The 11148-nt window shown below is 31.2% G+C and overlaps 1 protein-coding gene across 2 annotated transcripts; it reads left to right on the top strand.

Moving 5' to 3' along the window:
* The first annotated feature begins 41 nt into the window (after positions 1-41).
* Positions 42-10680, top strand: LOC148304601 ((Lyso)-N-acylphosphatidylethanolamine lipase-like). 2 transcript variants are annotated; one of them, XM_088268092.1, is made up of 7 exons: positions 42-248; positions 629-708; positions 3535-3741; positions 5159-5333; positions 6093-6365; positions 7028-7217; positions 10037-10680. In XM_088268092.1, exons 1-7 carry the CDS (start codon positions 211-213, stop codon positions 10229-10231), a joined length of 1158 nt encoding a protein of 385 aa, XP_088124218.1. In that variant the 5' UTR covers positions 42-210; the 3' UTR covers positions 10232-10680. The 2 variants fall into 2 exon arrangements, with proteins under 2 accessions (XP_088124218.1, XP_088124219.1); XM_088268093.1 differs by lacking the exon at positions 42-248 and adding an exon at positions 306-324 and having other exon boundaries at positions 10037-10376.
* Positions 10681-11148: the final 468 nt, after the last annotated feature.

The raw sequence follows: 11148 nt of genomic DNA, 5'->3' as shown, positions 1-11148 counted from the left end.
AAAATTGATTACCAATATTGTGTTTCATGCACTTGCAACACAAGTACAGAAAATGACAACTTGAGGATATGTTTTCGATAGCTAAAAATGATAACGAGTTTCAATATTTTGTTTTTCCGCGAAGCGCTGCGCGCCTCAAGTGTACAGCAAACGTATAAAAATTGTTATTAAAAGTTATAAAATTAAACTGTGAGGTGAAATATTTATCTAATGGCTAAAGAATGTGAAATTGTTAACCCTGACAACAGGTTAAATAATATTTTTTATTAATACACGCTCAAATCGTCTTTAAAATCAAGCTTTGCCGCTTTGAAATTAATTTTGGTGAGGTTGTTTGATAATTATGTACGCCGTTAGTGTTTTGTAGTCACATATTATTAATAGCAGTGGTCTTAATATAACTGAAAACGTCTTATTAGTGAATAAACATGTAAAATAATATATTTTTGAATTTTGGCATTACGTCATTAGCATGTTGTTTTAATGAGTAGTGTCAATTTTATGTTTATTTTTGCTTGTAAATCATATTAATCAATTGATGTTTAGAATGTCATTTAAATAGTTAGATTACTGTAATATTATGTTATTATGATGCAAGATAATGAATCATATATTTATTTTATTATAGTGGATGGTTTCCCGATTGGTTAAGCTGGTCGCGATCGTCTACTGTGATGTTGAGAGCAGCTGAAAAAAAAATACTGTCATGTAAGTGAAGCTATATAAAAGTAGGTCTCACATTGACACACTTTCTGAACTCAATTTACTAAAAACAAACAATGTCAATCTGTGTTGAAGCAATATGTCTAGAGTCTATTGCAGAAAGAACCCAAGCAAACAAAAATTAAAAAGTGACTGCCGACTCGATTAATGAAAAATCTTTAAATAATCAATTTTGGAAATTAGCTCTGTTTTATTTTTAACATAAATACTCTTATTACATTTTTAAAAATGGAATTCTTGATGTAATTTCCATTACATGTGACACTTTGTTAATGCATTAAAAAAAACCAAAGAAACTTTTTTTTATGTAAACAATGTAACATTTTTGTGATTCAAACATGCAAGGTTACAATGAAAGAAATACTCAAGTATATCTTAAATTTAGAGATTTTTAGATACACCTTAGTGTTTACATAGCTTAGAAATATGATTTATTTTAATTTATTTTTGGTTCTTATAGTAAACACAAATATTTCACTGAAAATTAAAATATTAAAATTTTTGCTAATAAATAGTAATTTAGATAAACATTTACATTTTAAGACCAATGAGTATATTCTAGAAGATTACAGGAAAAAATTATTTTGTTACTATTTCATGTTGAAGTTATCTTATTCAATACATTTAGAAAACATTTTTTTTCTTTTTTTAGAAAAACATGTACATATTTACACCTAGTTTATAATTATAAATATAATGAAAGATAGCAAATTCCTATCTGGTCACTGTTTCCTCAATTTCGATACCTAGCGAGATTCTTTGGAAGTAAATACTGGATAATCCTTCTTATTTGTATGCCACATTTTCCAAATAATTAAAACATATTTGATATATTATTTTAATTTCTATACTTTTAGTTTTGATAAGTTTATTCATATCAACAATATGTAGATTCATGATTTGTTACAAGCTTAATGTAAATTGAATCACGTTTACATGTAAAAATTTGATTAGCTTTTTTGTTTGTTTGTTTAACGATTAAACATATCCCATTTTCTTTAAATAATTTCAACTAAAGTTATCAGGAAATCCTCATATGTGACCTTGGGTTTAATGTTATCTAATCTTTGTGAACTTTACTCTCATATTTGTACCCAAACCTCTCCTGACGTCTTTTGTTAAATTTCAACATAAATTAATCATCCATACATTGCATATTGCGTGTAATGATCTGATAAAGATAGCGGATTGCTCATGTGCTTTGTATGATATTGTTTTCTAATACTGTCTATCAGCAGCTGACACTCATTACCCCACATTTGTTTTCATTTTTTAAGTTCTTTTGGACGGATGTTTTTTAATGCCTGCGCAGGGATTTGCTAATTATGTACATGTAGTTAAGACCTTAACACATAGATTGGTACATAATATTCATATAAAAACATTAAATATATAATTCCTTATTTTCTGGCTTTGAAATGAGGCCGGACGCAGAAGGTTAAAATGCACTTCCCGTCCTTAAGCATCAATCGACCCAACGGGTTGAAATACCTTTCCAGTCCTTAAGCATCAATGAACAGAACATGTAGAAATACCTTTCCCATTTGTTTTATAATTTTTTTTTTTAAAGTATATTATCTCAATCTGAAGCATTGGACAAGTATATAATTACTTCTCACTTCATAACCTTGATTTCACATTATCAAGATGTTATCCCACACCAATAATATTGTGATACTTATTTTTAAAATTGAATTAAAAACAAAACATAAAAAAACATCTGATAACAATTCCATTATATTAAAATTTGAGCCCAATGTGTATATTCTAGATGAATACAGGAAAAAAATGCCTCAAACTATGTTTTGTCACTATTTCATGTTGACATCTTATGTAATAAGTAAATATTATTTTTAAATAAAATTTTATTTAGCTCAGAATTTTCCTCATTAAATGTTATCCTCAATATCATGGTGGATTATATCAATACAAAATGATCTATTGACATATTTTTCAGTCAGTGGAAAAGCACTTCATATTTACCAAGGTCATAATTATTATATATCATAATAACAATAATTATTTTGCATTTTACTTAATATGTATTAAAAATACAATATATATTTTTATAATTTTGTTTACCTGTGTGAGTATTTACGTAATAATGTTTTTTCCGCATCGAATTGTGCATAGGGCGCTGCATTGAACTGTCATATTGTTAACTTAATTGTTGATTACATGAACCCAAGGTTACCTAAAGCTTTGCGCTTTGAGTACCAGTAAACATTTAAGTGAAAAAAATCATTTATTTTAACTCCTCTTTGAGTTTAGAGATCAAATGAAAGCTCGTTAAAAAAACCTGTTATTTAAAACATGTTAAAAACTGCACTAGACTCCTTAATACATTTTGGATAGGTGTTTTTTACGCTTGCGCACCGCTGGCGACAGGATTTGATAATTGCTTACATATATTATAGTTTATACCTCAACAAAGAGATTGGTACCGTAGAACGGGGCTACTTGAACTTTGACGTGTTACTTGAGCCCAGTACAAAAAAAAATTAAATCTGTATTTGGTCTGCAATAGTGAATGTATCGACATGATTCATTATTTCCCTGACAGGTGACACGATACTTCGATCGATACCATGATCTAATATTTTTTTTTGTACTGGGCTCAAGAGTAACACATCAAAGTTCAAGTAGCCCTGTTATACATACATAATATTCATATAAAACATTTTTAAAAAAAAATTTGAAATGAGAATTTGCAGAAGGTAAAAATACCCTTCCCGTCCTTAGTGTGTTAAGACATACTAATCAATATTCAAACATTTTGTGAATAACACAGTAAATAATTTTGAATTAAAGGTCTGAAGACAACATACCGCGGCTGGTATGTGGACATCGGTCCCGTCGTTGGACAGGCGGACAAGATATGGACTATATCTCTGAATGAGGAGTCGCCCAAGACACCGATGCTCATGCTACACGGACTGGGAGCAGGAGTAGCCATGTGGGTCTTGAATCTAGACTCGTTAGCATCGCACCGCCCTGTGTATGCCATCGATCTGCTAGGTAAAGTCTTTTATTATCGCCCTGAATTGTGATTTTTTCAACTTATAAAAAAATAATAACTTGTTTCATTTTCTTTCTAAATCAAATTAGTGTGAAAAATTTTCACACTGCCAGAATTATTATCGTAGGTTATTTGTTGATTGTTTCTTGAGCCAGATTGGTGTTGTATTCTATCCTCATTCTGAAAGGGAAGCGGCGTGATGGTTAATTATTATTATTATTTTTTTATAAATTAAACACTTGAATATACCACTTTTTTATGTATTTCTAAATTTTCAAAAATTTAAATTCAAATAAAATGTTAATGAAAAATATACTGTTTCAAAATACGTCACCATTATTATCAATGTTTCCTTTTACAAAAAAATCTTGTTCCTCAACCCCCCCCCTCCCTTCCCTATATTTATTAACCTATATATACCCCTTAATATATTTTTTGTTCGTTAGTTTTAATCTGTACCAGAAGATGAAAACATTTGTAAGTTTTCGAAACTAGTTGTATGTATATATAAATAAAACTCATTAAAGTGGTATATTCAAGTGTTTAATTTATAAATAAAAAAAACAACATGTCATTACACAAAGTTAATGCGGAATCAATAAATAATATGATGGTTAATTGTTAGTTTATAATGATGAACTGTATAGAACATACATATTTCTAAATTCTGCAACAGAAATAATGATGGATAAAAATTATCGATATTTGAATTGGGAAATCAAAATCTGTGTCATTCTTTAGATTCAACTAAGGTTTTGATGTCAGAAAGTCATGCCGCTTTAATTGTGCAAACATTATGTAGAATATTCGGCCATTTACCTCGCTATTGTTCCAGCTGTTGATAAAGAATGAATAATGCATCTAGTCCAAGGGTGGCCAACCCGCAGCTAAATAGTGTTTACATGCGGCCCGCGGAGCCAATCACACATTTTTTTCTTTAGTGTACACAAAACCACCAAAAGAACATTCCATTGTGCATTTCAGTATTTCACTATCCTGACAATTTCAAGACCCATAATGGCGTCAAGTAGTAAAGACGTTGGACTATAGAAGCGAAGAGTAACAGAAGAACTGAGAAGTTTTTAAGACAGCTGAACTATAAACTATTTTTTCGTGGAATTTAAAACAAAACCAACATGCCTGATATCCAATGATTCTGTTTCTATCTTGAAAAAGTATAACATCAAACAGCATTACGAGGCTAAACATGCAAATAAGTTTGAAAAGTACCTAATAAATATGTTTTAATCTCATTTGTAAAATCTGGCCCGGCTACTGAAAATGTTGGCCACCCATGATCTAGTCACTATATTTCATTTATAGAATTCAGATTATTTCAGGGTAGAAAGGTTATTTTTGAATGTGCATCCTATATCAGTCCTTTGTTTGTTAACTTGGCTTATGTTTACTCTGTAGGATTCGGCCGAAGCTCCCGTCCCGCATTTAGCAATGATGCCAAACTGGTAGAGATGCAGTTGGTGAACTCTGTCGAGGAATGGAGAAAGGAAATGAATATTGACAAGTTTATACTACTTGGACACAGTATGGGAGGCTTCCTGGCAGCCTCTTACTCTATGCAGCACCCTGAAAGGTCAGTTAACTAAATCGCATGTGTTAGACATTTTGTGTAGTTTTGAGTGTGTAAATGGTGCTAAGATGGTGAAGGGTAGTATTGTTTGCACGCTGTGTTAGTGATTGTCCTGACGAAGAGACAGGTACGTCTCGGAACTGGTAGAAACCGGTATATACTGATTTTATTAACATTTTTGTAAAAAAAAAAGTTAAAATGACTAACCACAAAGTAAATGCTTTAAATATTAATAATATTAAGAATATGTTAACTAATTATCTGAGTAAGCTTCAATATTCTTCTTCATCTTTGATGAGATGTCAAAAAATAATTATCTGAGTAGTCCACTTGCAAACCACGTTATGTTGAAAAATAAGTTTTTTAGTCAATGGCGGCAATCGGTAGAAGATTAAATCTCCTACCGATTCGAGATTTTTGAAAGATTTTTGAAAGTGAACTGTCGATCAGCATAGCGAGTTTTGCAAGAGTTGATTTTTCTACTCCATTTTATTCCTAACTTAATGAGTTTTGGCAGATTATGTTAAATATATACATAGAATACAACATCGTATTGGCACAGTGTTTTCTTGATCATTACTTACATGAAAGTAAGGTGATCAATCCTGCGCTTCCAGGGTAATATGAAATAAATACATATTAGAGTGTAAAATTACTCATATTTATTTTCACCCCCACAGTAGCTAAACACGCTGAACATTACACCACAGAGGTGGACAAAAGGTATTTTCCCATTGGTATTATAATCCGCATGTATTACAGGGTAAAGCACCTCATCTTGGCGGACCCGTGGGGGTTCCCGGAGCGGCCCGCCAACGTGTCGGAGCGCTACCAGCTGCCGCTGTGGGTGCGCGCCGTGGTGGCTGCTGTGCAGCCCCTCAACCCGCTGTGGGCCCTGCGCGCCGCCGGCCCCATGGGCCAGTGGCTGGTGGAGCGTGCGCGCCCCGACCTTGTGCGCAAGTTCCAGCCCGCCGTGCCTGAGGCGGCCCAGCTAATCCCGCAGTACATACATCAGTGCAACTCGCAGAATCCCAGGTACTGCCCAAGATCCAATTAATTCAAATACAAAACGAGTTTTTTTTTATAAAAGATGTCAAGGGATCTTGCATCCCTTCAGTCACTGTGACTATATTAGGTCTATTGTGACCTGCCTCTATATCATAGCTCACTCTCAAGATCTATGTGAGATATGTAACTCATGACCTGTCTTGGTGTTAGGAGCATCCATCCAAGGATATGACTTCGATATCCAAGGATATGACTTCGATTGCGAGCGAGTGCGTCACAATTATAGAGAATACAAAACTTATTTTCATCTAACGGTGCATAGGGCACGGCAACGTAGCGACGCAGTGTTATCTTGATTGTTGATTGAAATTTTTTGACAAACAAGTCAAAACACGCGAGTAATGCTCAGGTAAGTGCACTACAATACATGCGCTGTTCGCGAACACTGCTCTGGTTAAAGGACTCTTTCATATAACAAGTAGGTTTTACAAGTATGGATATGCAACGAGTTCTCCAGCCATTGCTGCTATTCTTGTTTTGTCTTCTCAATTTATCATTAGACCCACTGATTATCTTCCGTTCCCTTTCCCACTAATAGGTAATGTCTTTTGACATGAGAGTATTGTTTTTAGTAAGGGTAGAGTCATACTGTATAATGTTTATTTAAAATTGGTATAAATTCTTTCCAGCGGAGAGAGTGCTTTCCACGCCCTGATGCACGGTTTTGGTTGGGCCAAAAACCCCATCATCAAGAGAATAGACAGCATCAAATCAGAAATCCCCATCACATTAATATTTGGTTCCCGCTCCTGGGTCGACAATGTCACCGGTGAAATAATTAAAAAGCAGCGTCCAAATAGCTCATATGTTAATGTACAGGTATGTTTCAACCGATTACTGTTCAATGTACTGTTCAAACTAGACAAAAATATCAAAATCCTTTAGTACACAACCATGATACACGATTTACACACAACGAAGGTTTGATAATCCCAAGAATTAACAATAAATATGGGAGTCCAACACTGCAATATATCGTTCCCAACATTTTTAATTTGTTGCCGACGGATGTTAGAGGTCAAAATAAAATATGGAACAAAAGCAAAATAAAGGAATGGGTAAATGATCAAGAGTAAATTTTATGAAAATTGTAAAATGTTTATATTCTTAATTTTTTTCTCTTTTTTGTGTGTATATTAGGTTAAAATCGTTAAAAACAATAAAAAATGTATTAAAAAAGAACTCCACCGACAAGACACACAAAGTGGCTTGGTGGGTCTCTACAAAAAAAAAGTTCTAAATATGTATAAATTGTGATTTAAATAAATGTATACAAATAAAAAAAAATATTATTTTTCGTTTAAAAATAATTCTAACTGTGTATAACAATAAATTTTTTATTATTATAATTTTTAAATATATTTTAGATGTATGACTTCTGACTGACATATTATTTATGCTTCTTTAAAAAAATACTAAATGCTGATTATTTTACATCATAAAATGTCTTGCATTACTGACCTTATTTTCACATAATATACACATATTTTAAAAGTAAATTATCAAAAATGTCCCATTTGACATATCGCAGTCATACAGGAGAAAGTGACCAAGTGCATTTTTTACAAAAACATCTATTTGATATCTTACTTACTTAATACATATTGCCCTGAAAAAAATCCCAAAGGATTTTAAACTTGGAAGTATAGTATATTGAATTGAGTTAAAAATGACTAACTGCATTGATGTTTATTTTCTTGCCAAGCAAAAGTGACTTAAATGGCCCTCCTGAACATTTTGCGTTTTTTTAGTTGGTCACTTTCTCCTGTACGACTACGATATGCACTCTTTAATGGTGGAAATTATATGAAATATAATTTATTCTTTATGAAATTGTGTTTAGTTTAATCTTGCAATTTTTTACTCTGTTATACAGTGTGAGACGAATCATGTGTAATCTATTGTATACACTGTAACTTTCTTATTTTTAAATACATTTCTTCTTTTTTTAAATGTTAAAAAATATTCACATTTTATGAATTTGTAATCATCGTGTTCTAATCATATCGATGGCCTCTACGTAAAGTACTCTATCTGCAAATCTGTTACTTTACAGAAGAGAGCTTAGAAGATTTTTTCAACATATATTTTTTTAATTAATTAACGGTTTTATCCGAAATTCTAAACTAGTATTATACATTCAAGAACATATAAAATAATGTATTTAATCGTTTTAAAACTTTATGCCTTGTCAAAATTAAGTAGTTAGCTTTTTAGGAGTTCAGTTAATTTCGAAAATTCAATGTAGATAGCGTCTTATACGCCTGAAAACTAGGTGTAATTCATTTTATTTTATTTTTTTGTTTGTTTATATTTGTAGATAACGGTCAGTTGATAACATACACCAAATATCTCAAAAATGTAGTTAGAGCACTTTACCTAGGGCACGTCGATATGATGTTATTGCAAGCTGCATGGATAGCTGATTTTCAGAATATCACACACCTCTTTACATCATAGGCAGTTAGGTCCACCATTTTGGTCCAAAAACAGAAGTGGAGGGTGAATATGGCCCCTCAAATCACAAACCCATGAAAAATAACTTGTCTTTTCATGAACAATCTTTATTACAAACAGTTATGGTATTTCCTTTACAACAAATCAATAATCGATTTTTTTTTTATTAACATAAATTGTATACATTTATTTAAATCACAATTTTAAACATATTTTTTTAAAAAAATTGCAGATACCCACCAAGCCACCTTATGTGTCTTGTCGGTGGAGTTCTTTTGAATACATACATATACTTATCCAAAAAAAAAACAAATCAGTCTAACTTGTGCGCTAATAATATCTCGGCTCTTCGTAGTTTATTTCAGTTCCCCATTTCTTTGTTTAGATTTCAACTTAACGTAAACTGATTTTTTCTATCTGTACACAGTAAAATAAAGTAACAGTATGGCAAATTTATGCATAATACCACAAGTGGTTTGTCAAATTAGTATGGCATAAACTTATAATCACCAAATTATACTTGAACCCCCTCACCCTGTACAAATGTATTTGAATAAATTAATATGTATAATTAATTGTTTATGCTATTTATGTGACAGATATTGGTTAATAAATCATTAGAATGTACCGGAATAATACGATACTTTATAATTATTTTGTGATTGGATTTGATTTATGTAAACAGTATGTATTCATTTATGACATTTCAGGCCATTGACTTATTACACGCGTTTAACATGATTGTACACTGTATATTATTAATAACTCCGGAATATTATGTTTTGTATAATTTTATACAAATCAAAATGTAATCAATTTTATTAAAAAACATATACATATGTATTAAAATTTGTGGGAACTTTATTAGAATACACATAAATAGTATCAGCTAGTATGTGAAAAGTAATGCTTAAATTCAATTCGTAAAATTTATACATTCTGACTCTTTTTATTATTGATTATCATATTAAATTAATACATATGCATAATGAATAATATTTCACATTTTATATCCTATAATCTATTACAGATTACTACAATTTACAATTAATGATTAGCATTTACATTTCTATCCTGTAATACTCTTTGACAATCAAAACATTTATCTTTAAATTTACTCTACTTACTTTAATTCTTCATACATTCTGGTTCATACATTACATTAATAATGTTATTTTTAGATAATCAACGGTGCCGGACATCACGTGTACCTAGACAAACCCGACATATTCAACAGGTATGTAAGGGATGCCTGCGAGTATTCCGATGTGGACCGCAGCGCCGCGCTCCTTGAACCTCCCGAGGAGACCGGGTCTGACCAGGAGTGCGACCGAATCAAACCCCCCTCACCAACCGATGTGGAAACCCGAAGTTAACCCATCACCCTAATACTTAGCCAAAACAAATCACCACTCAAATCAGTGGTCTTTGGTCAATATACGTGTTTATGCGAATCAAACATAATTGACTCTGCTTTATGCACTCCATAGATCATATTACTGTTTTGTTTCTGAATTAGTGCATTAAAGACAACGTAAGATCAATTTTTAAATGTGATATGTTTAAAATACTTTGTATAAATAAATAATGTTTTAATAATCTGCTGTATTTTACAGTCCACATCCATCCAGTGTGACATTTTTGTATACTTTCAATCGATACACATAAATATAATACTCTATGGTAACTAGTGTCGGGAATGTCTTGGCACAAGGCGAATTTTTAACAAAATTATTAATTATTATTGGTTTTTATTAATTAGTTTTATTATTTAAAAAAAAAATAATTTACATAACTGTGAATATAATGGGAAAATATATAAAAATAATTTAATACTAATTTTAAGTTTGTATAAATAAAACTGAAATAAACAAAATAAATATATTTTTTTCACTGGCGGTGTAGTAAATAGATAAAGTATTTGATTATCCTTTTGAATTATATGCTAGTTGGGTATATACCCATATTGATCTGTAAAAATAACAAACAATTTCATGTTTTAGTTCAAAACCGATATCGAAAATAAAAAAGAAAGAAAATTTTTACATATTTTGAATAGTCAAAAACCTCTCCTAAGCTGCTTTTATTTTAGAAAAATCTTTATAAAATGCCATCAGAAGTATTTTTTTCTGATGGTTAAGTCAACGACTTGAATTTAACTTAACTCATGTGATAATTGCAATGTTTACCATATATATGTATTATGATAAGTATACAAATGAACACAAGTACTGTAGTATGAACTTACATATTTATTTAATATGTATATATTTTGTATTATGCTAAATGTATG

Source organism: Brachycentrus maculatus, unplaced genomic scaffold (assembly GCF_059751285.1).
Source record: "Brachycentrus maculatus isolate JH-2025_06_01 unplaced genomic scaffold, ASM5975128v1 h1tg000311l, whole genome shotgun sequence".
Lineage (NCBI taxonomy): Eukaryota > Metazoa > Arthropoda > Insecta > Trichoptera > Brachycentridae > Brachycentrus > Brachycentrus maculatus.
Note: the sequence above shows the minus strand (reverse complement) of the source record. Positions and strands in the feature narration are given on the sequence as shown.

Coding starts and splice junctions, on each gene's coding strand:
- LOC148304601 (XM_088268092.1), top strand. CDS start 211: ATGGCTAAAGAATGTGAAATTGTTAACCCTGACAACAG. Junction 249..628: donor ATTGTTAACCCTGACAACAG/GTTAAATAATAT, acceptor ATTTTATTATAG/TGGATGGTTTCCCGATTGGT. Junction 3,742..5,158: donor GTATGCCATCGATCTGCTAG/GTAAAGTCTTTT, acceptor TTTACTCTGTAG/GATTCGGCCGAAGCTCCCGT.